This window comes from Myripristis murdjan, chromosome 15, assembly GCF_902150065.1.
Source record: "Myripristis murdjan chromosome 15, fMyrMur1.1, whole genome shotgun sequence".
Lineage (NCBI taxonomy): Eukaryota > Metazoa > Chordata > Actinopteri > Holocentriformes > Holocentridae > Myripristis > Myripristis murdjan.
This window is the reverse complement of record NC_043994.1, coordinates 31,158,185-31,186,166: the sequence shown is the minus strand read 5'-3', so window position 1 is coordinate 31,186,166 and position 27,982 is coordinate 31,158,185. Positions and strand designations below refer to the sequence as shown.

The 27,982-nt window shown below is 43.8% G+C and overlaps 1 protein-coding gene across 3 annotated transcripts; it reads left to right on the top strand.

Annotated features, from left to right (window-relative positions):
• Positions 1–446: 446 nt before the first annotated feature.
• znf365 (zinc finger protein 365) lies at positions 447–26,129 on the top strand. Of its 3 annotated transcripts, none has more exons than XM_030071264.1 (7): positions 447–580; positions 2,183–2,880; positions 4,419–4,728; positions 5,110–5,281; positions 5,635–5,681; positions 7,391–7,654; positions 26,028–26,129. In XM_030071264.1, the coding sequence occupies exons 2-6, from the start codon at positions 2,187–2,189 to the stop codon at positions 7,614–7,616; spliced, it is 1,449 nt and encodes a 482-aa protein (XP_029927124.1). In that variant the 5' UTR covers positions 447–580; positions 2,183–2,186; the 3' UTR covers positions 7,617–7,654; positions 26,028–26,129. The 3 variants fall into 3 exon arrangements, with proteins under 3 accessions (XP_029927124.1, XP_029927122.1, XP_029927123.1); XM_030071262.1 differs by lacking the exon at positions 26,028–26,129 and adding an exon at positions 12,760–13,829; XM_030071263.1 differs by lacking the exon at positions 26,028–26,129 and adding an exon at positions 8,554–8,605.
• Positions 26,130–27,982: the final 1,853 nt, after the last annotated feature.

The following is a 27,982-nucleotide window of genomic DNA, read 5'->3' as shown; positions in this document are numbered from 1 at the left end:
AAAAATCTAATCCGAGCCAGTCTGTGGGTATTGGACAGCAAATCTACCGTCATGTCAGTGAAGAGAGTCGTGATGGCAAACCTGCATGCCTTGATATGTAAGTGTGTATAAGTATCCCCCCCCCCCCCCCCCCCACACACACACACACACTTTTATCTATATCTAGATAGACAGACAGACAGATAGATAAAAAAGAGACACACATGAATTAATTACAGCCTATAATTTGCATTTTGTTATATTATTGTTGTATACAGCAACGCACATTTCTGCCTGTATCTTCATACATAGATAAAGATGTAGACACACACACATTAATTAATTCTATAATTTACAATTTTCAATATTGTTGTTGCCACGTACGCCACGCCATCGGACTGGAGTTTTATTTTGAAAGTTGTGACAGGAAGTGGCACTTTATTGAGAAGTCTGAGAGCGGAAGTGGTGTGTGGTTCGCAGCGTGCGTGTGTTGACGCGTCCTGGCTCTCTCTCCTCATGGATGACATCATGCGGGCTGCCGTGTATCTGCGACATGTCCAGTTAAACCAGTAGAGCAGCAGAGCCGCCGGGACCGCACACGGTAAGAGCGCCGCTCCCCTCCGCTCCGGGCTCGGCTTCGGTCCGCCTGCCGCTCCGTGCGGGCGGCTAGCGGCGGCTAAGCTCCAGCCCAGCAGCAGCGGGCAGGTGGAGCAGCTGGCTAATGCTAAACACTGTCGCTGTCATTTACCTGTTACACGCTTTTTGTAACGCAGCGAGGCTCGGATGTCCTGTGCGTTTGGGTCCAGCAGAATCAAACCTCCGGTGCACCTGCCCGGCTCACCTGCTGCCCCCCACTCTGCCCCCATGCCTCCATATGTCTATTTACTATTTTATATTGATCATACATTTAAACATATCCATCCATCTATGTCTGTATCTCCATATCTCTATCTGTACATATAAACAACCCAACACTGAAGATGCAAACCATGTAATCTCATGCATCATGCTCCATTTTGATTGATTATGGATTTGATATATTGGATGATTTTTTTCTTTTTCTTTTTTTTTGAATGCATGCATGCATGCAGTTATATCAGCGTCATTCAGGTGTCAGAATGTACTAAATGAGTTGTGTTAGAAATCCCTTGTCATTACAGACGCGCTCAGGTCAGATTCTGGGTGATCTTTGTTGTGAGTTTTGACTCCAGCGGGTTCAAACTCAAAGTCAGCTCAGGCCCAATGATACCATATTATCACCATACTGAAGGAACGATATGAGAGAGTATTGTGTTTTTTAACATTTTGAGACATGCTGAGTATTGCGATAACATGCATATTACAATATATTGCGATTTATTGCCTTTTTTCAATTGCAAATTATGCACCCAAATTAAAGTTAAACTCACTTAAATGACTTTTATTGCAGCAAAATGTGACAGACTGAAAAACTGCCATCGATTCTTGATGATACAATATCGATATTTGGCGTCCGTGTATCGATACAATATTTCCATACAAAATATGGCGATACTATGCTGTGCAGACTCCTCATTGAAACAGGCTCTTCCAGTTGATTTTAAAGTTAAAGTGTCATGTCAGTGAAGAGTCGTGATGACAAACCTGCGTGCCTCGCTGTAGAGCAGGGGTGTCAAACTCGTGCCATGGAGGGCCAAGAGGCTGCAGGTTTTCATTCCAACCAAAAACTCCACCAGGTGATTTCACTGATCACCCTACCTCCAAACAGAGAGGCGGGACTAATCAGTGAAATCACCTGGTGGAGTTGTTGGTTGGAATGAAAACCTGCAGCCTCTTGGCCCTCCATGGCACCAGTTTGACACCTGTGCTGTAGAGTCTTCACGCTCTTTAATTCCCGCTGATCAAATGTGGCTCATTGAATCCACAAGAGTCTCAGCTTTCCAGTCAAAGCCAACTGATGCAGCTCCAAGACTGTTTAGGCCCCAGTCTGCACACACACACCATTTTACAACAGGCCACAAGAACATATGTGGACTGCAGGCTTTGGGGCCCAAACTGCATGGGATTAGCAGAAGGTGGGCGTGTCTGCAAAGGGGAGAGAACCCATTTTCATTCACACAGCTGGAGGTCAGGGGTCAAGGGACCCTGCTTGACCTACATACGTTTACATCACATGAAAACTCTTGTCTGCTCTGACATGTTTTGTTCCTCTGTGTTTTTGCAGAGTGATGCAGCAGAAGTTGTGCTCCAGAGGTTCCGGTTTCCTCCTGGAGAGGAACGGCCAGGCCTGCGGCGCCATCGCCGAGCCCGCCACCTCCTGCGACCTCCCGTTCCGCTGCCCGCGCTGCGGCGAGCAGGAGCGTTTCCGCAGCCTGGCCTCGCTCCGCGCCCACCTGGAGTACCGCCACTCGTACCGCTCGCCGGACGTGATCACCGGCAGCTTCAGCATCACCGGGAAGCTCCCCGACCCGACGGCGGTGGCGGCGATCCCCTGGCACGACGCGAGCCTGCCGACCCGCAGGGGGCAGCAGAGCGCGGGGCGGGCGCTGCACGTGCGCTCGCTCAGCGACAGCAGGGACAGCGGCTACCTGCACTCCTACAGCTCGGCGAGGAGGCGCACCCAGAGCGTCGGGGTGGGGACGCAGGCCGAGGAGGACGAGGATGAGGACGACGAAGATGAGGAGGATGAGGAGGGCGGCACAGAGGGTGAAGAACTGGGGGATGAAGAAGATGATGATGATGATGAGGAGGAGGAGGAGGAAGAGCGAGATGGCGGCAGAAGCGAGGATGACGTCAAACCGCTCGCCGTAAAGTCTGAGCCGGGCCTTCATCACCTCAACCACCATCACCTCGCGTTCCCGCCTCCTGCCCCCCTGGGCCCCCCGCCCGACCCCGAGCCCGGCGCCTCGCTCGACACCGTGGGTGAGCACCGCCGCCACGGCGATTTGTCAATTAATCAATTAGTCGGACAAATCGACAGAAAATTGAAAATCATTTCAACAGTAGATTAATTGTTTTAGCGATTCCTCAAGTGAAATTACTTTGAGTTGTTCTGCCTGACCCTTTCAGACTTTGGCTTTATTTTTCATACTTTATCCACTAAATGATTAATTTAGAAATTAATAGTAGTTCATAATAGTTCATAGTCACTCAAAGGTATTTTTCCTGTGATTGACAGCCTAGCAACTCCAAAACACTTAATTGAGTTGTTTCAAAGCATGAAATATAATAATACCAGTCATGATGGCAACATCTGAGCCCTGCAGGTCGCTGGTGTGTTCGTCTCGGGTCGCTGCAGGTCACAGCCTGTCCAGCCCGCTCAGGACGTCCCACCACTTCACTGCTGACAGCAGAACATACACATACACACCCAGCAGACATCTGGATCTGTGCACAAACAGCCAGCGTGCAGCTTTAAAAGGAACAAATTATTAGAAATATAAATGTTTCTTTCCAAAATGAGATATCCAAGAAAAAACATGTTTTAAAGCTTAATCTTATCACATAACTGCAGGCATTATAATGACTGTCATGCAAGCAGTGATTCTGTAAATGTGGAAGTTGACTTTTCAAATATTGTTGAAGTAGTGCTCCCGTTTACATTTCATGGAGCGGTGGCAGAAAAGTCTGGAAGTTTGTCCATAAGAACAGTCACTCTGTGCTGCGCTGAACATCCACATAACTTTACACTGATTTCACACAGGTTTAGCTTTCACCATTTTAGAGAACGAGTATATTGTTTTACCTGTTTAAACTTGACACTGAGCTGCAGTAAGTAAATAAATAAGTAAGTAAAATTTATTTATATAGTGCTTTTCACAGAGAGAACTCACAAAGTGCTTTACAAGTTAAAAATACAAATGGTCAAAGCTAATAAAACAATATACAAATGCGATTCAAAGAAATAAAAATACAATAGACGGCAATAAAACAATATAGATATATATATAATCAGTATAAAAAGGTGATGCTAAGAAAATAAAAATGCAATAAAAAACAATAGAAACAATGTACAAAGGCGATACAAGGAAATACAAATACAACAGTGGGGTAATCCTATGGGAAAGCCTGTCTAAACAGATGTGTTTTGAGCCGCTTCTTAAAAATGTTGACAGAGGTCATGGCTCTTAGGTCCGGTGGAAGTGCATTCCACCATCTAGGAGCCACGGACTCAAAGGCTCTGACACCCTTGGCTCTAAGCCTAGTACACAGGACTGCTAGTAGGCCCTGATCTGCAGACCTCAGGGACCCACTGGGGGCATAAGCATGGAGCAAGTCGGACAGATATGCAGGTGCCAGACCATGTAGGGCTCTATAAGTCAGTACCAGCACTTTGTACTGGATCCTGAAACTAACAGGAAGCCAGTGTGAAGAGGCCAGGACCGGAGTAATGTGACAGTACCTCCTAGAGCGGGTCAGCAGCACTCGTCTAACACTCGTCTCCCTCGCTGCACCCGCAGAGCAGAGCTCGTACTCGGGCCTGGAGACGGCGGCGGCCTCGGCGGCGGTGCGGCGGCGGCTGGCGAGCATCCTGCGCGCGGCGGACAGCACCATGCAGCGGCGGCTGGCCCGCGTGAGCACCGAGCTGGCCCAGACCGACACCGAGCTGCTGTGCGAGCGCGCCCACTCGCAGCACCTCGCCCAGGAGAGGCAGGAGGTGGCCGAGCGGGAGCGCTCGCTGAGCCGGCAGGTGGACGTGGCCGTCATGGTGATCGCCACGCTGAGGGAGCAGCTCAACGCCTCCGAGAACGAGCTGGAGCGGCGAGAGAGGTGAGCGCTGAGGGGCTGCCATGTGACGGGGTCAGGGCACAGGTCAGGAATATTTCTTCATCTAAAAGTGGAAAAGTGTCAAATATCTGATTAAAGGTGCATTCTGCAAAATTGCTGAAAAGTGGGGACTCAAAAACATGGAATAAACATGGGATTTTATGGTTCTGTGGTCTGCATGGTTCTCATCATCATCATCATCATCATGCTTGAGTTTTGTCCCTCACTACATTTTAAATCAGATCCATTAATTAACAATGAATACTTAAAAAAAATAAAATAATGATTCAATGATAAAAAATGTCAGCTTGAAGCTCACTGAGCACAATGTGTGTGTGTGTGTGTGTGTGTGTATGTGTGTGTGTGTGTGTGTGTGTGTCGCAGGGAGGTGATCACCATCCAGAAGTTCCTGGAGGCGGCGGCCCGTCAGGAGACGTGCGGGAAGGTTCGGATCCAGCGCTTCATCGAGAACCTGCTGAGGCGCATCGCGCTGGCCGAGAGGCTGGTGGAGTATTACCAAGGCAACGGCAGCCCGCTGCACTGCACCCACTACAAGGTGCACACACACACACACACACACACACACACACACACACACACACACTTTAACATGTTAAGTTTTCCTAAGTTAAAGAGCTGTAACTTCCTACCCAGCTGAAGGTGGAATAATTCAAAGGGGACGATTCTCTGTGGTCCAGCTCTTTTTCCTGATTATCTGCATCATATTTTATGTTGTTGTTTCTTTCTATTTTTTTTTTTTTTTTTTTTTTTTTTGGGTGGGGGTTCGTTGCCCGCCATGAGGGTGAAGTCAGGGAGTGTCGTCTTCTTTGGTTTGTTGTAAACTTGTGGGTTTGCAAAACTGAAGGCCAAAATATGGCAGCATGTTGTTCTCCTGTGTCTCCTCTGCAGCACCAGCAGCCGACTGACAACGGACCTCACAGAATCACGAAGAGCAGGTGAGCGCCGTCAGCCTGTCGGACACACTGCGCTGAAAATTAGTATGGAATCAGTCTCGACAAAAACTGATGGTGGTCCCTTTGTGTGTGTGTGTGTGTGTGTGTGTGTGTGTGTGTGTGTGTGTGGTCAACAGTGAGTTAATTTGGTCGCTGTAATCTCAAAGTGTTTATTTGTTAATGGGCCGTCTGTGGTTTCCTTCTCACGCTGAGAGGTTTTAATATTTCAACTGCTTGTCCTGAATTAAACTCAGACCCTGTGTGTGTGTGTGTGTGTGTGTTCACTCCAATTCAAATTTTGATGATTCATGATTTGACTCGGGCTTGAATATTGGTGGCATGGACTGTTACTACTATTGCTAGCATTTACAATAATAATGATGAAGATAATAATAATAATAATAATAATAATAATAATAATAAACTTTATTTGAACAGCACTTTTCAGAAACAAGGTGATGAACAAAAGTAACACACTACATCAAAATGCAATAAAACTCAATAAAATAAAGACTAAAAACATGAAAAGGTCTTGCTTAACGAGTGCGATGTTACCAAAATTTCAGAATTGTAAAACCTCGTTTGAAAAGGCCACCAAAAATATGCATATATTAATAATATATGTATATAATGATAATAATGATACCAGAACAATACCAGAGTACCAGAAACACAAGTAATATTTTTTTTAATTACCAGAAAGCTGTATTTCTAGTTATAAAAACGGTATCAGATCGACATCAGATCTCTTGTGTTTAAATGCTTCCTCAGATATTTAACACAAACTGAAGGGCCCCTGATGTGAGGCTCCTCAGGGGAACATCAGTGAGGCTCTGAGGCTCGCTGAAAGTTGACCTGGGGGTCCCAGCTGAACATGAGAAAGTTCAGTGCAGTACCGTCTCCTACCACAAGGTGGCGCTGCACTCTGGCGAAACTTGATACACATTCATGAGACACATTTATAACTCCTTTATAGCAGATTTAACCGACAACACATCCATCCACACTAATCATTTTTTTCTTGTGCTTGTTTGTATTTAAAAAAATATATATATTTTTTTATTTTTTTCGGGATCCACAATATTTATCAGCACGTCATCGATATCAGCCGATAAAGCTTTTAACGTGAGATTTCTGTATCGGCCGACATGACAGGCCAATACAATGACACTTCAGTTACACCTGACTGCTCGACGCTCCAGTGCAGGTGTGGATTTTGGAAAGCTGCCGCTGGGCCTTCACAATAAGAGCAGGCATAATAAAATGTTAATTCCACTGCAGGAGAGACTTGATGTTCTCTGCAGTTAGATGGAAAAATACAAGCATGCATCGGTAGCATCGGCAGTCCAGCCAAAACAGTTGTAAAATATCGGCAAAAAGCCCAATATCAGGCATCTCTGATGAAATGTCATTTTTAAATACTGCAGCACCCCCAATAGTGTTCATGTGAAATTAACACAGTTTTCATTTATGAACTCGAGAAAAACAAACAGACCTCAGTATCTGAAGCTGTAAACAGCAAATGTTGGTATTTCACTCGATAAATGTCTAAAATTATTTTTATTGATCATCAAAATTATAATTGGTTCAATTTTTTGTCAATCAATTAATCAACTAATCGTTAAAATACAACTCCAGGGTGATTAGAGCGAGCAGTGATAATTAAAGTGTATGTAATATGAGGTTCAGTTGGTTTCTTGCTCCACCTCCAGGTCAGCGGGGGGTCAGCTGTCCTCCTCCGGTCTCCATGACAACAGAAACCACTCCTCCTCGCAGTTCGGCGGCCGTCCGTCGTTCTCGAAAGCGGGCCGGGAGCGGGAGCGGGAGTGGGAGCACCGGGAGCGGCTGGCCCAGTCGTCCCGGCTGTTCTGCCGGCCCGAACACAGAGACGACATGTGGAACCACCAGCGGCGCCGCTCCGCCGGGTACGAGGCCTGAAACCGGACGGGAACGCCGGGGGGAGGCGGCGTCACGCGGTAAAACTGCACCGCACACCGACCTTATTCCACCTTATTCATCAGCCTATGGAAAAGTAGAGCAGGCAGACAGAGAGCAGGGGAGGCGCAGACTGATCTCCCAGGTCTGAACACCACAGAGGAAGAGACAGACAAGTCCATCATGTCAGAGAAAGGGGGCGCTCCGTTTGCCGGCTCACAGCAGGTCAGATAGCAGAACGAGAATTTAAAAATGTCGAGAGCAGCTCTAGAACAGGCATCACGTGAACTTTAGCTGTGAAAACAAACAAGAAATTCACAAATACTGGCTGTGTATCGAAGCAAAACCCCAAAAAAGTGAGTGGTTAAGGCCCCGTTTACACGACAACAGTTCTGATGAAAACGGAAAACTCATTCCTTTGCGTTTTTAAAAAGTTCCATGTTTATACGATAACGTTACGATCCTCGTACACACGGATCCGCAAAAACAACTGAAAACGCTGTAGTGTGCATGCCAGGCCAGTAGGTGGCGGTGAACTTTGCAATGTAACACAACAGAATAGCACAAACAGCTCGATGGTCCACCTGTTGTTGTTTTCCTGTTGGTGCATGGCTGAAAACGCCATAGTCACGCGAGAAGTGGGGCCGTGTCGTCATCGTTTTCACCAGAATTGCGTATTGCCAGTTTCCACGGCAACGGGGAGAGCGGCGTTATCAAAAAATTGCACCCCGGTTTCAAAGGTTTGCTTTTCAAACACCTAAAACGCCATCAAGTTTACCGTTTTTGTGAAAATCGTTGTCGTGTAAACAGCACCTAAATATTGCTCTAAATTAGGCTGCATTTTGTCGAGGGGAAAATCTGTCATGGTCATCTCCAGCAGGGTCCCTTGACCTCTGACCTCCAGCTGTGTGAATGAAAATGGGTTCTCTCCCCTTTGCAGACACGCCCACCTTCTGCTAATCCCATGCAGTTTGGGCCCCAAAGCCTGCAGTCCACATGTGTTCTTGTGGCCTGTTGTAAAATGGTGTGTGTGTGCAGACTGGGGCCTAAACAGTCTTGGAGCTGCATCAGTTGGCTTTGACTGGAAAGCTGAGACTCTTGTGGATTCAATGAGCCACATTTGATTCCTGTGTGATGATGTTGGCCCCCATAGCAGCCATTTCACTGCAGGCACAGACTTTTGTCCAACTGGACGTCGCTGGAGAAAATGACCTCTAGTGACTTCTAGGAGAATCACAGCCTCATCAACCTTTACAGACACAAACTAGAGGAGGATTCAGAAAAACAAAATGTTTGATGTGCTATCGGCCTCTTGTGCTGTCGGTGATCAGGTCGGCAAAACGAGCGCAACCTGATTTTTGCAGGAAGTCTTGTCTCTAATCAGAACTCGACAAACAAACAGTACAAACTCAGTCAGCTTTGGAGGTGTGGTCGCACCCTAAGCGCTTAATGAAAATCTCCTCTGATATAATTTGCATAATTTTGTATGATTGTTTTTACAGTATATTTATCAGAAGTGAACGCAACAGATATACATCATGAGCAATAAGAGCAGACAGTCCATTTGGCTTGAAGCTGGGATTCAGCAAAGAACACATCAGACGCTGTTTAGTTGGAGGTATTTTGAGGTTTGGAGTATTTAGTCATTTTGAGTATACGCTGCGGTGAGAACACGCTGTGGCAGCAGAGATGGAGGGCCTCTCGTTGGGTTCCTCCACCTCTGCAAGTTCATTATTGGTTGGAGGGATTTTCAGAGAGCAGCCGGTGCAGTTTGTATTTTTCCATAGGCTTTTGTGCTGAAATAAGGCCGCAGTGAACGAGTTACACGACATCCGTTATCAGCAGGGTGGAGGGGGGCAGTTTACTTGCAGTATTCAACATACTGACGTATTTTATTGAGGTATTATCAGTGATTTTGCTGTATTATAGTACTTTGTAAAGGATGGACCTTCATGTGGTTCAGTCTTAACATGGAAACAAGATTTCAGTTGTTGGATTTTTGAGAATAAAAAAATCTGTTCCTGATTTGGACGAAATTGGAAGTAAACTGCACCCCGCGTGCGCACGCACACACACACACACACACACACACACACACACACACACACACACACACACCCCGGCAGTGCTGCTGACGCCTCCTCTCCTCCGGTCGGGCCTTCACATCCACAACATCCCCACATCACGGCCTGGTTCTCCAGAAGCTCCCAGTCTGTCCTGTCATCTTAAATCTGTCTGTGCTCTCTCTGGTAAACACTAACCATCGCTGCACACACACACACACACACACACACACAATCAATACACTCCTGCACATTAGGCTGACATTGTACCTGAGGCATTAAGCCGACCCTCCAGAGACGTTGCAGGGTTTGGACCTGTGGCGTTTCTGATCCAGGACTGTCTCTTTAAATGAATACACCGTCAGTTATTTTGGCTAATAATTAATTAAGGAAAACCTGAGACACCAAAATCAACCAGGTGTCCCTTATTGATCAGGGTTGTTATGAATCCCACCTGATTTCTGGGTAAGAAGTGTGGACAAGCGCCGTGATTGGTCAGAAAAGCCACTGACATGTCTACCATTCACTAAAACTCATAATTTAATCCCATAACCCTAAATGTAACCCAGAAGTGGGAATATCTCGTCCAGAACTCCAGTGGGATTCATAATTTTTTCATGCAAACACTTGAGCATGCACAAGGTTGAGGTATTTATTTATTATTTTATATGTGGGATGATGTGTATTTCAGTGGAAAATGTATTAAAAGTAAGATTTATCATCATTTGTTGAGAAAATTCCCAGGCCTTTTCTGGCTGTAAACGCCACGTGGCGATAAGTCGACGATCACAGGAAACCCCGAACTCTCCAGGAAATATTTCCCCTCTTTGTAAATAATCATTCATGCGAGTTCATCGTGTAATTTCGATCGTCCCGACAGCACCTGAAGGCAGCAGGCTCCGGTTTGACTCAGTCATAATTTTTTGCACAAACACAGTCAGTCTGTCCCTGTTGGCTCAGCGTGCATGAAAAGTAGAAATGTACCAAAGTGAAGCTGAAAATGAAATATGATTCATGAAAAATAACATAAGGCACTGCTGGTGGGCAATGGGACTGTAATGCTAAATAATAATAATAATAATAATGATAAATAAATAAATAAATGAAGGTTAATATATCGTTTTTAAAATGTGTGAATACTACAGAATATATAAAAAATTAAAAATTAAATAAAATTAGAAGGTTGGTCTTCTTACTTTGGATAATTTTAATCTCCTGCTGTGATATCATAAAAAAAAAAAAAACTGCTTGGTTGGATTTTTTTTAGGATTATTCCAGATTGTTATGCTGGCTGAGTGTTTTCCTTAACCCCCCCCCCATACACAGGACATATGAGACAGATACGCACAACAGAGATTAACTGATTCCTGAGAGGATAGCGAACGCCTCGGTGTTAACTGTACATATATATATATAAATATGTTGGTTATTAGTAATCTGATGTATAGACGATCATTGTTTTGTACCTGAGACCGTGTCCAGCATCTTCCTCGTCACTCTGAAACAGGCGGTCAGCACAGACGGGAGTTTGATGACACCAGACCTCGGCCGAACCGTCTCTGCACACAGTCCTCGGCGTTTCGTTTTACCGCGTTTTGAGCACCAGATGGGTGGAGTTTACCGGCTGCTGTCCGGTCAGCTGACTGACGCAGAGACAAAACGTCCCGCGTGGCAAAACCCCGGCCATCTGGTCCACAAAGTCGTGTTGAACCAGTGATGTGGTGGAGCGTAACGTCATGTAAATCTCAGCTTTTTCTTAATTTGCAGAATATGTTTTTTTTTTCTCCACTCGTACATCATGTGAGGACAGGATTCGGTTTGTTAAGGAGAAAAAGCAGAAATTCATGCTTTTCTGAAGATCAGGGATGCACCAATTGGCTCACCTTTTCAGACGGGCCACACTGAAGATAATTAAGTGTCTTTTAAATCAGAAAACAATTTCAGTTTAAGCAAAAATGTGTGTGTATGCAGAGATATTCCACTTATAAGATTATGTGTAGCCGCCTCCAGAGGGCGACGTAGAGCCCTGGGCTAAAAGCGAGGCTTTATACTTTTATACTTTTACAGAAAATCTAAATAATCTTTTTTTTCTTGCTGTGCTTTGGTGAAAATTATCAGATGCTGGTTAAGAGGATCCACATTTGTTTGTTCTTAAATGAATTTTGTTTTTTCTTTTTTTGCTCACTACAGAACCTGAAATTGACATAATTTTACAACCATGGATTTCACGTCAGCTTATAACTCTCACATAATTCTTTTGTAATTCTTATAGTTCTAAGTCTTCATTGTAAGTATTTTTGCTGTGTAACAGTGGCAGTAATACTCCAGTTATTGATAAATAGTTTAAATTAAATGTAGTGATCATGTTATTAGCATTTAGCTCCACTGACCTCCATATATTTTACTCTGTTTATCTGTTAACAGATGTTGCTAATTTGACAGATGTATTAATTAACTGATAATTAACACAACTGGCTAAATAATGCCAATAAACTATCAGACAGATACCAGGATTGGTTTTTAAGCCGGTATTGGTGCATCCCTGCAGGAAATAATGATTTTTGCTGAGGCTGGTGGTTGTGTGCCTCATGATGATAATCCCGTGGAGGTTGCAGATTACGCTTCATTTTATTTTTTTATTATTTATGTACCACAACATCACCGGGGGAAACGAGTCGCGCGTGTGTGTGTGCAGACGCTCGTCGCCGCAGGTCTGGAGGACGCCACATGAAGAATGTACTCAAGTTAATGTATAGCTCATGCTGAAGAGATTGTGTGTTTTCTGCCGTCGTTCAGGCTTAAACACACACACACTCACACACACACACTCACTCACACACTCATTCATTCAAACGGGTGGAGACTCTCCTTTCGCAGATGAATGACGACACACCGAAACGCTCTCATCCCAAAGTGACTTGCAGTGCCGTAAATGCATTACAGTACGTTTGCAGTATTTCAAACTCATGAATGCTTGTTTTCATCGAATCGTCTCTCTCTCTCTCTCTCTCTCTCTCTCTCTCTCTGCATTATTCTGTACAATTTGTTTACATGTCATTATTGCACTCACATCCAATAACAAGAATGTATATGTAAAAGATGTGACTCAGTGTAAAATGTATCTTTGCTATTGTTGGTTTTGGTTTTGTTGACCGTGTTTATTGATATTTTGTACAAAGCTATTTTGTGTCCTCCAGTGGAAGTAGTAGTCCTATGGTACAGAAAAACGAACACAAGCCGTAGCGAACACAAAGTAGTTTTTAAGTTTCATGTTTTTTATTTTTCACAGACCTGACCAGCAGTTCTGTAAAAAACCTGATTTGCTCCAAATTTATTGGAGGCTGCGGAAAAAAAAAAAAAATAGCTTATTGTTTAAGCCATGTGATGTTTTTTTTTTCATTGATTCAACAAATGGAAAATGACATTAGAATTTCAGCGATAACTGATCTCTTAAATTGATTATACTTTGGGTGTTTTACTGTCAGAAACTGTTCCTGGATTTCAGACAGGCCGTCTTTGATTGACAGCCGTGTCTTTTTGAAATGCCGTTCTGGCTTCTGAATGTGTCTCATTGGCACCAGAACGTGGATGGGAAACTGAGGTTCAGTTTCACCAGATTAATGTCTGCACCACATAAATTTGGACAAATCAGCGGTTGAGTATCGGGGAGATGGGAGGCGGATGGGAATTTCAAACCTTTAGCACTTTGTGAATTTAGGCCCTGGTGGTTTTTAGACTCATCGCTGCTCTCAGATGAAAACCCCATCGTCTTCTCTCTTTTGAATCTTTGGGAAAATGTAGATTCTTGTCTTTCTAAACAGTTAAATGAGGTGAGAATGAGACACAAGCCCAACGTTATGAATCAGGATCATCTTATAAACATCAGATGAGCCTCCAGTCAAAGAGTTTCATTCTAAACCTGCCCTGTGGAAAAAAACGAGACACTGACTCTTAACTAGACAGTTTCTGGTTTGATGGTAAAGTTTAAGTCCAGTGGGTTTACTTAAAAAAAAAAAAAAAAAAACAATGAGGACACCATGGAGTCCATGAGCCAGCAGACTAATTAAGTAAAGCAGTGTTAATATCATTTTAATAGCACTGTTAATACTCCAGTCTGCTACTTATGTTAGCTAGTGTGCTAATTGGATGGGCTGTAGAAAAACTTGAGCTTCCCCAGACTGGGACCAGATGTTGGACACCATTTTCACATCTGTAGGTCCAGTGGTTCAGCTCCTATGGGCAGCACTTCCCGTTAGCTTAGCATAAAGACTTGAAGTCTATAGGAGTCATTAGCCTGGCTCTGTCAAAGTGAAAAAATAAAAATTCCAAGAGGTGTGTTTCAACTCCACATGATCCACTGTGTAAGTCGGACCGCTTCAGAGCTGCTGGAGGGTTTAGTTTTTCACTTTGACAGAGCCAGGCTAATGACTCCTATAGACTTCAAGTCTTTATGCTAAGCTAACAGGAAATGCTAACCCATAGGAGCTGAACCACTGGACCTACAGATGTGAAATTGGTGTCCAACATCTGGTCTCAGTCTGGGGAAGTTTGAAAAAGGGGGTTTTGCCTAAAGAATATTGTATTGGAATAACAACAAGACAGTGTTAAGCCAGCTAACAAGCTTACATCTTTAAGGAAAAAAAAAAATAAATAATAATAATAATAATAATAATAATAATAATAATAAAAATAATCAAAATAACAAAATCCGTCAGATGTCTGTGTGTTTTATCCTGTTGAGACAGAGATGTGCAGGTGGATCCCATCACAAACTGCGGACTGAACCTTTACCAAGACCCAGTTTGACTCTTTAGCTGTGGGAATCAGATTTCTGTGTTGAGTTATTTATATTTTATGACACTGAATAGATAACTGGCTGCAACGCGTTTTGCAGGACAAACAGTGACATCGAGTTGGAATGAAACTTTGACAAAAAAAAAAAAAAAACATGAAAAAAGGCTGAATTTGGAGTCGTGGGGTTTCATCAAACAGCAGCGTTCTTATTTTGTGGTGTGTGTGTGTGTGCGTGTGTGGAAGAGTGTGTGTGTGTGTGTGTGTGTGTGTGTGTGTGTGTGTGTGTGTGTGTTTCAGGTGTGTCCCTGACGTACTGTTTTCTGTCATGCGTGTTTCCAATGCTCTGTTCTTGGAAAGTGGAAGATGCATGAGGCAGCCTACTACTCCTACTACATATGTAGCTATTGTGTTACTGTGAAAGCATGCTTCATATGTAGCAAAACGAGCAAAGTACTTATAAAATATTGTTATCTTGTACTACTATGTGTACTTTTGTAGCAGAGCGAGGTCTATTTTATTGGTTTTCGAAGGAGGGGAGTTGCACTAGAGGAGCCAGCTGGTGGTTTCCCATGGGGACAGTGCTAGAAACTGGACAATCAGCAGCGTCCCTGCACCGCCTTGGAAAGCCTGGAACAGCCTGGAAAATGAATTTCTGCGGGTGGAAAGTGCAGGGACCCTGAAACCGAGCGAGGAAGATCGTTTGAGCAGAGAGTTGAACCGAACAAGTGTTACACCTGGAGTTAAAGTTAGTTTGATTATGACACTACTACCTTTTATTGCCGTGCGTCAGTAGAGACGAAGTTAGTTTATGTTCTGTACAAAAACTGTTGACGGCGACCGAGTTTGGTATCCTTGGTTCAAAATGTTTGTCGGTAAGGATTTTGTTTGCAGAAGTAATCAATAGTTTTGTGCCTTCACTTTAAAAAAAGAAAAGAAAAAAAAGAAACACTGTAGTCTGTATAACACTGTGCAAAATGCAATACTGTGAAGACCTGGAATACTTTTCTGTTGAAACTTGTCGGTCTGTGTGATATCATGGAAGATTAAAGAGAAAAAAAAAATGATACCAAACTTGCCTCCGTCTTTTGTTTTATGTGAGTATCAAGTCCACCAGTCTGGGGCTGAAAACCCGAATGAACTGCAAACTGGAAACCCTCACCTCATGCAAAAACATCAAAATGTACAAATTGAAGATTTTCCTACAAGACTGACCTTTTGTCGAAAATGTCCTCGAGTCTTCGCTTACAAAAATGCAAACTGGAAGCCACGTTATCAAAGATCTGTTCAGTTCTGGATGTCACTGCTGTCAGGGTGAATTCCTCCTTTATTCGTTTTTCAAGTGACTGCTGATTATATATTTAACCCTAACTGTAACCCTAATCTTGTCATAAAAACATGTAAACCATCAAAGCTGGATTTACTAGAATTTGACACAACAGGAGAAACGTGCAAATAAAATGTCCAGAAGCTATTTTTTTAATACCATCTTGTAGTACCCACAAATGGCCAGATGATGGCTCTCTTTTCACATAAATAATCTCTCTCTCTCTCTCTCTCTCTCTCTCTCTCTCTCTCTCACACACACACACACACACACACACGGGGGACAGTCCAGTGTCAGTTCCTACGAGCCAGCTCATTTTGATAGCCAACTTTGATTTGTTCTTTTGGCTAAAATGTTTTAAGTTTTGACTTTTGCGAGTTTTTATCGACAGCAGCTTCCAGTCAGTGAAAACAGAAATTTCAATCTAATTCCTCTGAGTCACTTTTCACATTTTTTTCTCTGACAGCTAATTTAATGATCACTGAATCACCCAGTAAGGCGAGTTTTAAGAGGCTGCTGAAAAAGCACATGATGAATAACCCTAATGTGAATGAACTGAACTGAACAACCACGACTGATAAGTTGAGGTGTTGTGATGCTTGTTTTTATTTGACTTTTATTTGTCTTGGAAAGGTTTTTATTAGGACTGTTAACTGTTTTTATCGAGATTTGTAATATGTGATAGTTGTTGTTTGTTGTGGACCCCAGGAAGAGTAGCTGCTACTTCAGTGGCAGCTAATGGGGATCCAAATAAAGAAATGAAGAAATGAAGAAATGAGGAATCTACAGTGACCTGTTTACACCAGATTCCTTGTTACATCGTCTTGTTCTTGTTTTTATTCTGTAAAGCGAGCAGTTTTCTCATGTATCTGTTCTCTTCCAAATTGAGGTCAGCAGCTGCGTTTTAATTCATCTTTTTCTGGCTTTTTTGTCTTTTTTTAACGTGTTGACAAAAATGTCATTATATTTTGTCATAGTTACCCCAGCAAAGGTTCATTTTTGGCAAACAGAAAAAAAGATGACCTGTTTCTTTACATGATATCGATCAATCAAAGATCAAAAACATGGCAGGTGCTCTTGGAAACAGGGAGGTCTTCAGACATGAGGGTGAGCAGGGAAATATTACAAAGCCTTTATTAGAGCGACTAAATCATTAAAGACACTTCTTTCGACGCTGTGTGTCTCCACCAGGGCTTTCAGATATCAGGTCCTGTGCCCGGATCGCCGTCTTGTTCAAAAGTCCGTGTTTGTTTAGTTTTTGTCTCAGTTTCGTCCTGGAAAAAGGGAGTTCAGACAAATAGTTTTCCTGAAACTGAAATTAAACCAGTAAAATTCCACTTCTTTAGATCTTTAGACAAAATAAAGTTGAGTTGACATCCGATGGCAGCTAAAAAACCAAGCTACTAGGTTCAAAACTAGGAGGGAAATGTGACGAAACCCATTGAAATCAGTGTGGGATTCCCGAAGCAACGTGAAAAACACAAAGAGGCTGTTTAAATTTACATTTTTATCTCATCCGACTTTGTCTCCCTGTGCTCAGACTTTAAAAAAATGTGAGTCTGATGCCACCCACTGGTTTCTGAGGGCTCGTTGTGTTCGTTATGACGAGGCGAAGGGGGGCGGGGCCAAGTTCGGGTGAAGCGTAGGCCACCTGTCAATCACAACACAGACACAACCTGAGATGACCTCGTGTCATTTCCTCTTGGTGGTTTGATTATTTAGCAGATCATTCAGCAGCAGCGGACGCGGTAGAAGAAGTGAAATCTGTTACTGAAAGCAAAACTTCTCGTGGAAAAAAAATCACAATCGTGAGAAATGAGAGCAGTGTTCAGGCAGGAGAGAAGGGACCGGCGTTTACACTGTAATACGTCAGTGATGTACAGCTCCAACAGAGGGGAATATCGATATGAACAGAGGACTTTTCACATCTGGACAATCCCCTCATTCATGTCCTTTGTGAACAGCGACCATCTCTTTATGTTTGACTAACAGCAACCGAGGGATTTCTCGGTGTCTTTCCCAGAGCGGCTCTCAGTGGCGCTCTTGTAAGAATCTCCTTTGTCTGCGTATGATTGGACGGGTGAGATAATTCCCATGATCCTGGAGACGGAGACACAATTCCCTTTCGCTTTTCCTTCACATTCTCACAGAGGAGTCCAGAGGAGACTGTGAGGGATGAATGGACATGTTGTGATTCAGCAAACAGACATAGCAAGCGAAATTAATGGAGTTATTTTTTTTTTCCCTCTGGGCCAGAACTCATACTGGGGCTATTATAGGTGCAGCATCAGTGCCATATTGAACAGCTGCTGTCGTGTTTCCCGCACCGGCTTGTTATCAGCGGCTGCTGGCAGGAATGCCGGCATCACAAAGCGACACACAGCGTTAACGGTAACTGTCGTGCTGAAATCCCCAGCATTTTTAAAAACAAATTAAAGTGAAAAGCAGGGCTGGGACGATGTGCTTACCTCCTGACTCAACACTGTCACGATCCTTGGGTGCAAATTTGACATGTACTGTGATTCTTAAGTATTTAAATATTACGTATTGTTATCCTCCTCTAGTTTGATGAGGCTGTGATTCACTTTGACAAAAGTCTCTGGCTGCAGTGAAATGGCTGCTATGGGGGCCAACATCATCACACAGGAATCAAATGTGGCTCCTTGAATCCACAAGAGTCTCAGCTTTCCAGTCAAAGCCAACTGATGCAGCTCCAAGACTGTTTAGGCCCCAGTCTGCACACACACACCATTTTACAACAGGCCACCAGAACACATGTGGACTGCAGGCTTTGGGGCCCAAACTGCATGGGATTCGCACCTCTAGGATAATAATCACAGCCTCATGAGACTTTACAACCACAAACTAGAGGAGAATTCAAGAAACAAAAATTGCAATCAGTCATAATATCGAATCACAATACATATATCGTGATAAGTATCGTGATAGTATTGAATCAAGACATAAACAAATCGGCCCAGCCCTAATCATTGAGCAAATTGCATTACAGAACAACCAGTATTTTGGCTTGCTGAAAGGTATTATGGGATATCTTACACACACACACACACACAGGAGCCTAAATCATCCTCCTGCAGTATCACAGCCCTGCGTGGCTGTTTTTCCCAAAAATGCTGCCTAACCGGGAAGCTTCCTTGCAAATGACCCGTCATGACGACGTCGGTGCACAGCGGGGTTTGCCAGGTCTGATGTTGATGTTGACACTGGTTGCTATGGCTGCGCTGTTGCTATAGTTACACATGGTGACGGAGCGGGACGTGCGCGGCGGAGAGACGACGCATGAGGCCTGACTGGACCCGGTGCAAAACAACAAGCTGCGGCTGCTGAATCACAGAGATTTGCGAGCGATCAATCATGAGGAGAGGGGTCGAGGGCAAAGGTCAGAGTCACAGAGAACGCCAGAAAAAAAAAAAAAGAAAACATTTTTTTTCTCCATCTTTAGTTTTGTGTGGGTGCTGAGGAATGCATTACAAGAAAACCACTGTTCTCACAAAATTACAGTCTGTCAAATGCCCACTTATATCAAAACACCCACCGGCTTGTTAAATCAAACCCACACAATGAACATCAATTAAACGCGACATGATTTTCTCAGCCGCCGCCTCCCATCTGCCTGCCTCTCTCCGCCGAGCAGCGCCAGCAGCTTACAGATTGTGCGTGTTTGTGTGCTTGCTCATGTACTTGAGACTTGTCGCTCGCTGTGTTGGAGAGCACGGGGAACCCCAGCCAGACAGAGGCGTGATGCCTTCCACTTTCCTCAGAATGATACGTAATATATAGACAAGAAAAAAAAAAAGAAGAGAAACGAGGCAGTTCAGAGTTAAGGAGAGAGGAAGGAGAGCTTTTTCAGTTTCAGACTAGAACATATTAGAATATTTGGCCACAGGAAATATTTTCCCATATTTGTATATTTAGCTATGGGAACAGATGATGACACGGGAGACAGTCTGGACTGTCCAGATTAATTATCAAACGGGTCTGATGCTGTCCAGGTTTTACAAACAGCTGGGAGTTGCACTAACGTATGGAAAAATGTCATCGCTGCGTCCGGATGCGCTGAGGAGCCCACATCTTCTGTAGACATGGTCATAATTGTGATTTTCAATTTGAAGGAAGGAACGCATTTGGGTTTGGAAAAGAAAACACAGAACGGTGGAACAACGAATCAGAGAGAGACGGAGGTGTTAGAACTTTTACATATACATAAAATGTTTGTTATAGTCAATATAACGGCAAACAGCGATAATAGTCCAGTAATTTTAAGCCAAATAAGGGGTCAACGTCAAACAAATTGCAACAGAAACAAGCTCAATTGATTTTGTATCCTCGACATGTCCTGAGTGAGGGAAAAAAAGCCCTGAAGAATCCCACTGGGGGAAAGTTTCAAAAAAGACCAAAATACAGCCCATTCAAACGCCTATTAACTTTTTTCTCATGTGAATAGGGTAAAAATTTTAACCTTTAGGTATCACCATGAAAATTGCTGAGTTGATTACTTACCTTAAGACAAATAAAAAATGTATTGCAATTTTTTTGAAATTGTTTAGTAACATGAGCTAATTTGCATAAATCTGCATAAACTCCACAGCTTTACTACAGAGGGCATATAAAGTGGTCTTCTTATGATACCAGCATGAAAATTGGGATGAGCTGTCTCCATGGGTCACTTGACAAGTAACCACTTAGAAATTTCAAAATGGCAGCCATTTTTCAAGATTGCCACCACCTGGTCATTGGTAGCCTAAATGGGTTCCATTCAGACCTTAATGTTTAGTATTTGACTGTTACATGTCAACAGGATTGATTACGAGATTTTCACTAAAATTCAACCTGCTACTCCCCTCATCAGCATCAGTGCATGTTCCCGCTCCACTGCACAGCTCACCTCAAGTGATTTCTTCCCTATTTATACACTATATAAATATACACTATATATATATATATATATATATATATATATATATTTCCACTGCATGGCTAATTGCCTCATTTGATGATTCTGTCAAAGTTTTTTCCTCGTGAAAGTAAAACCAGGAATTTATTCGTTTCCGAGCTGCGTTTCATTTACTGCCACAAGGGGGAGACAAATCCATTGACACTGGATGGGTAGAAGCGGCATGGGCTTTTTTTTTTTTTTTTTTTTGTTGTTGTTCACGCGTGTTTCCGGCTGGTCCATCTCGCCAAAGCAGCAGCTGAGGAGTTCACTGACGTCACGGCGCCGGCAGAGGAGTTTTGAGATTTGCCGCGAGCCGAAGCCTCACCGCGGGTCTGCCTGTTCTAGTTCTATGAACAAATCACATAGAACCACAGCGTTACCGGCGTTTCAATCTGGCATTCCACGGCGGAGCGTCTCAGCATCAACAAATCATCTCCCCGTCCGTTTTGAGCCTTTACTATAATTACCGCACACAAACCAGAGCGGCGGTGAGCCGTTGGTCAGCAGGTGGCGCTGCTTTACGGCACAAAACAGGAAGAGGAAGAGGGCGCTGTTCCTCCAGAGCAAACGGCGCTAAAACTTTAAGAGTTTCTGTGAAAAAAATCACTTCCAACATGTTGATCCCGGAAGCAGCGGGGTTGATGGGAGACGTGATGCTGATGTGCAGAGAGACGCACTCGGAGCCTTTAAAGTTAAAGTTAGTTTGATTGCGACACTTCAAACTGTGAACGTGCGGTGAGTCAGCGGAGACGAAGACGTGCACGACGTTTCAGAAACAAATTCTCTTCTCTGACACGGGAAACGTGGAGCGAGGGAATAATGATGATGATGATGATGATGATGATGATGATGATGATGACAAAGAGAAGACAGAACAAGTTAGTCAGTGGATACCAACGACATTTCCCAGTCTCTCCGGTTATTTAGAGCTGAGGACACACACACACACACACACACACACACACACTCTGACACAGAAAACAACATGATGATGACAACAATGTTCCAACCCTGCCTTTATTAGCCACCAGCTAATAATAATATGACTGTGGATGATTCAACACACACACACACACACACACACAATACTCTATCTCTGTCATCAGCTAATTATAAAAATGTACATGATGTAACATTAAAGCAGCACACCAGAGCATGTGTGTGTGTGCGTGTGTGTGTGTGTGTGTGTGTGTGAGAACATTAGGAAGTGATTACCATGACAACGCAGTCTCTCACAGACCATGATTAGCATTTCTCAGGTCTTGAGAACACGGTTCAGCCTGCGGGACGCGGCTGCAGGGCGCGGAGGGGCTCGTCCTCGTTCCTCTTCTTCTTTTTTTAAAACTTTAGTCTCCGTCTTTGTCGCTCGACCTGCCAATCAAACCGTGTGGGCGGGACTTGGATTTCCTGTTGATGGAGTTTCACTTTTCTTTGTGTGTTCAGTCGTGCCGGCTGCTGCCGCTGTCACTTTCTCAAATGAGTGTGAATTAATGTGCCAAATATAAAATAATGGACTGTAAATGTGAACTAAAGGGGGCTGTGCTGCGGAGCTGGACTCCCACATCAGAACAGCACAAAACACACACACACACACACACACACACATTCAATCTGACATTTTCAGCTCTGATTCAGGCCTCGTTCAGACGGCCAGCCCAAATCTGTGTTTTGGCAGATCCAGAGTGCATCCAGATCTTGATCTTAGAAAGTTTGGACAGCAAAAAAAAAAAAAACACGAGGCGTGATTTTGCCGGCAGCTCAACACGGGACAGCGTCACGTCCAGAGTGACGGAGGGGCGTCAGAGCAACTCAGCAGAATCCTGTAATCGCATGATGCTTGTGTTTGGTCGCATTAAAGCCTTAAACTTCTGAGACGAGTCGCTAACTTTCCTCCAAAACCTGAAGCAGAAGTCTCGAGATGACTCACCCGTTTTAACACCGAGAAAACACTTTGCAGCAGCAGGTGTCAGTTTTTTCTAAATGAAATGCCACACGAGCAACATGCACACACAGATTTCTGTTCTTCTGTGTGTTTTGGCCTCGTTCAGGAAGGCGTGTGTGTGTGTGTGTGTGTGTGTGTGTGTGTGTGTGTGTGCTGGGGGAAACTGGCTGGGAGGTTGACTCGAGGGCACGGCAGCGTGTTAAATGGCTTGTTGTGTCATGGTTCATTACTGCGTCTCAGCGTGTCAGTAAACACTGGAGGCTGCTGTTGATCTTTCATGGAGAGAGTCAACACACAAACACGGCGCTTTGACGTCAGCGTTTCCCCGGGACGCCCCGCTCCGCCGCGACCTCGCGAGTTTGACGTGTGACACGGCAGAAAGTGTGTCAGGAGCAGACGCCACGGAGCTTCTCAGACGTTTTTCCTTGTTGTTCTCTCGTCTCGGTGGAGCCGCCGTGCCGTGAACTTCTCCACATTGTCACGCCGACTCCGTGCCAGGCCGGTGTTCTGAAAATTTGCGCTACCCTCTCAGGATGAGCTACCAGTAGCTCATCCTATCAGACTAGTCTGATTAACTAAGCTTCTCACTGGAAATGACCTACCCTAGCAAAAAAACATTGTTTAGTAAGGATTCAGGTCAGATATGTGTGAGAAGCAGACATACAGCCTCTATAAATGTGGTTATAAGTAGAGTAGCACATTCTGTCAGGTAGGAAATATCTATCAGAATGACCTACTACATAATATGTTATTTCCATGCACCCAAACAGTTAGTTTACTTGTCATAAACTATTTGATACACCTGAAAAATAAGACATTTTCGATTTTTTATCTTGCTAATTTTAGAGATAACATTATAATCTACACTTTTAAATTTTGTTTACCTGTCAAAGACCGCACTTCCAACCGTCACCATAGATGAAGATCACGACGGGTAGCTCAAAATTATGGGCGTGTCCTCTGAAAAAAAATTTTTACATTTTTTTCGCTCTGCACATGCGCACATCGTGTTGGTAGGTCATTCTGAGAGGTAGCTCTATTTGTCAGGACACCGGGACGCCCTGAGGAAGCCCGGGCCAGAGGGGAGCCCGGTCCCCCTGAGAGCCACGAATCAGACACGTTCTCGTATGTGGAGGGACGGGACTCCGGCACCGGGCTCACGTAACCCCCCCAAAACAACGAAAAAACAAGGGGAACAGTCTGTATCAGGCTCTGTGTTGAGTATTTTGTCGTTCACAGGCAGACTCAAGAGAAAATACTGCACTTTAACATAAAGGCTACAAAAAAACAAATTACTGAGTCGATTCATTCATTTATTCATTCCCTTCTTTCTTTCTTCTTTTGGTTCATTTTTGTCGCTTTTCTTTCAGTCACTCGGGGAATAAAACCACCAGCGCTGGCAGTGGGCCGGGCTTTTCTGGGGAAACTCCGCTTCATCGTCTTCTTTAAATAAAAGAAACACAGAAAGACAGAAAAAAAAAACAAAAACAGGGCTGCGAGTGACAGGCACTGCTCTAACTGTCTGTCGGGGCTCCCTCAGGGATCCTTTGTCCTGTATTTGGCCTCCAGATCCAGTTTCCTGTCTTTACCCTGTGGACTGACGAGAGGCTGCCTCCAGAATCACATTCAGATCCGCTCAGCCTCGAAACGTTCACGGGGGTTTAGCCGGCGCTGCGGCCGTCAGGAGCCAAAAGGACCAGAAAAACAACACAGTGCTGGAAGAAAAGTCAAATCCTCGACTTTAAGTAAAAGTGGCAACACATGAATGGAAATGAGTCCCTTAAAAGTTCATGCTCCTTCAGTAGAAGTGCAGCAGGATCCTCAGTAAACTGTGAGGACCGGTTCCTCTCAAAGTTAGATTCCTGCTGCATTAAGTAAGAGGTGTTTTAATGCTGCAGCTCCACATCCTCATCCTCTGCATGGAGAAGCTCCTTCTGCAGAGGAACTGCAGCCGCCACATAAATGAAGAGCGGGAGGAAGTTTCCAGATTTCCCTCTGAGGTGCAGAAAGTCTCTCCAGATGAAAGTGAAGAAACACGTTTCCAAAATTCATCCCAAGCATCCACAAATGCGACGCTTCACTCTGCAGCTGGACGCCTGAAACGTCACCCAGGCGTTGCAGAAATAATTTTTGTTTCACTGAGAAAACGAATCATAATAATCTACACGCCCCAGCTGCAACTTCTAACATCCCATAATCCTTTAAAACCTCAGGTGAGCTTCAGTCGTGTGGCGCCGTGATGAGGAAACCCGCTCTGCTGCTTTACGCTGCTGCGGGACGTTTGACAAACACAAAGTTCCTGCTTTCACCTTTGAATTTTCACATGAGCACCATTTGAATCAGAATCAGAAATATGTATAAGCATATGTTGAATTATAAGAAATAGAAAAGGAAAATAAGAAATGTAAAAATGTGTGCATTATGAATACCAAAATGTAAATTATTTATATAGTCATTTATTTATGTGTGTATTATGTGAATTATGTTAAAACATGTGCAATAATCCTAATAATAATGATGTATACAGAACTAAGAAATTGACAATATGTAAAACATTTATCAGTCTAATAATATATGAAGTCAGATGATAAAGCAGACATACACTACTCACAAAAAGTTAGGGATATTTGGCTTTTGGGTGAAATTTATGGAAAATGTAAAAAGTTCACGCTACAGTGATATTATATCATGAAAGTAGGGCATTTAAGTAGAGGCATACACTGGTGATTTCCTCATCTCAAACAATTTCTTGAAACAAAAGCCAACAACAGTGGTGGATATACCACAACAAAAAATGTCAGTGTCAATAACTTGTCATGTGCCCTTGAGCATCAATTACAGCTTGACAACGACGTCTCATGCTGTTCACAAGTCGACTTATTGTCTGCTGAGGCATGGCATCCCACTCTTCTTGAAGGGCGGCCCTCAGGACATTGAGGTTCTGGGGTACAGAGCTCCGAGCCTCTACACGGCGACTCAGCTGATCCCATAGGTTTTCTATGGGATTCAGGTCTGAGAAAGTGCAGGCCGCTCCATTTGAGGTACCCCAGTCTCCAGCAGCCGTTCCCTAATGATACGACCTCGATGAGCTGGAGCATCAAACACCTGATGTGAATTTTGCCGTTAAACTCCTTGTTAGAGAACAGCAACTTGTGCAAAAAGTACTGAAACACTGAACAGTTGGACATGTGCATTCAAAAGTTTACAGAAGGTCACATTAAGTTCACCTGGAAAGGTTAGAATGCATTTTAGCTTCATCCTGAAATTTCACCCGGAAGCCGAATATCCCTAACTTTTTGTGAGTAGTGTATTTATTCAGCATTTTTTTCCACAGGTTTGGTTTTCCAACAAAATCACAGCCAGCCCACGTGGAAGTCCCTTGAACTTTCCGGTCGTTTCTTCACCTGCAGCCGCGCTTCCATCCAAACTGTTTCTGGAAATTCAATAAAAGAAAATGCAAATTAATGTGGGTCTCCATCAGCGACATTCTGAGTTCAAGTTCAAGGTTTATTTCAGATTTTTGCCTTTTTCAAAAGATAAAACCCATCATTTCTTCCTCAAGTGAACAGAAGAACTTTGGGATTTGAACTGATTAACCTTTCCTGACGCGACACTTCAAATCAGGTTGATGGAAACACGTTTTGTGCTCTTCGTGTGTCGGGCTGCTGCTGTATGGAAATATTTATGGTTTCTCATATTCAGGATGAAGGAGTCAGAGAGAACGCCAGCTGCTCTCGTTGTGTGATCCTGCCAAAGTCTGAAATCCACGCTGAGTAAAACGCCACCGGCTTGTACCGTCACTGACTGCTCACATTAAAGTGACAGGTTGATGAGATGACTCTGATCCCCTAATGAGTTCTGCCATTAAAGGGATAGTTCATCCATTTTTTGAAAAATCTGATTTTAGTTTTTAGAACATCAGCCGGGGCGAGAAGGAGGCTAATGGCACCACTGCTGTCCTGCATAACCGCTTCTGCAAAATGGACGAACTGTCCCTTTAAATCCACCTCAGTCATGTGGAGGAGGAAAAAAAATCAGACTTTTCCCTCTGGTTCCTGTTTCTTATTTTGTCGCGGTGGAAAACGACAGCTTCGGCCTCCTTGCTGCGTGTGACGTCGACGTGAAGCTCCTCCTGCTGCTGCAGCCGCTTTAAAGGAGCGACCCACTGATTCTGCACGTTTGGTGGAAAATCAATCGAATACATACACTGACTATGAATAAAAAAATAACGTGATATCTCACTGCTACAGCTGGCTTCAAGGAAAACGCAACAGGGAATAGAAATTATTACTTGTATCTCAGATGAAATGTGATGGTTGACAAGCAGCCCGACCTGCTGGGAGTTTGAAGGGAAAAATTAGGATGAAAATATTAAAATCTCCTTTTATGTCAGTGAGATACAGCAGCACCTCATAATTACACTGGAGAGAATGTGGGAAAAGTGGTGAACATACTCATATTTTTCTGGGATTATCCTAAATTATATCAATATCGGAGGCAGATATTCAGGCAGAAATCAAACAAATCACATAAAGTATTAATTTTCTAAAGATAAGAACAGAGAAAGGGAAGGAATCGCAACGTCTCAGTGATCTCAGAGAGGCTGGAATCAGACGATGTTTGTCATTTGTACTAAATAAATGCCTAAAGTGATTAATCAATGAAGTTAATCATGTTGATTATAATTAATAAATGTGCTTCCAGTTGACTAATTTGTTAAATATCTCAGCACTAACATAACGTGTCAGTCTGCACACAACATGCACACAGCTGCTGCTTTCAAGGAATTTCAGCATTATGTTATAAATATACAAGTGGTGTGTGTGTGTGTGTGTGTGTGTGTGTGTGTGTGTGTGTGTGACGGGCTCTGGCAGTGTAATAATGATCCTCCTCCTGTTTGTTTGCTTTGGACGGGACGGAGGCGAGGACGAGCCGGTCAGAGCCTCCGCAGTTTGGCTCGACTTCAGAACTAAAACAGGCGAAGTCGTGATTCACTCGCTCTATTTACAGCCCGTCTTCTCTTCCTACTAAAAACACCAAGAACAACAACTTGCTTCCAGAGAACCGTGACATCACCAGTGACCACACACACACTCACACACTCACACTCACACTCACACTCACACACACATGCTTGCACAAACGCAGTGAAATCTGTCTTCAGTGCACACAGACGCCTCCGTGCCACAGGCTGAGTAGGTGGGTGTCAAACTCATTTAAAGGAGACGGTGTGAAGAGTGTGTGTGTGTGTGTGTGTGTGTGTGCGTGTGCGTGCTGAGGCAGCGCAGC

What these genes read in the sequence shown, in the direction of transcription:
- znf365 (XM_030071264.1), top strand. Translation starts at nt 2,187, where the DNA reads ATGCAGCAGAAGTTGTGCTCCAGAGGTTCCGGTTTCCTCCTGGAGAGG. An exon ending in TGCACTGCACCCACTACAAG is followed by an intron (nt 5,282 to 5,634) that starts GTGCACACACAC and finishes TCTCCTCTGCAG; the next exon opens with CACCAGCAGCCGACTGACAA. An exon ending in CACAGAATCACGAAGAGCAG is followed by an intron (nt 5,682 to 7,390) that starts GTGAGCGCCGTC and finishes CTCCACCTCCAG; the next exon opens with GTCAGCGGGGGGTCAGCTGT.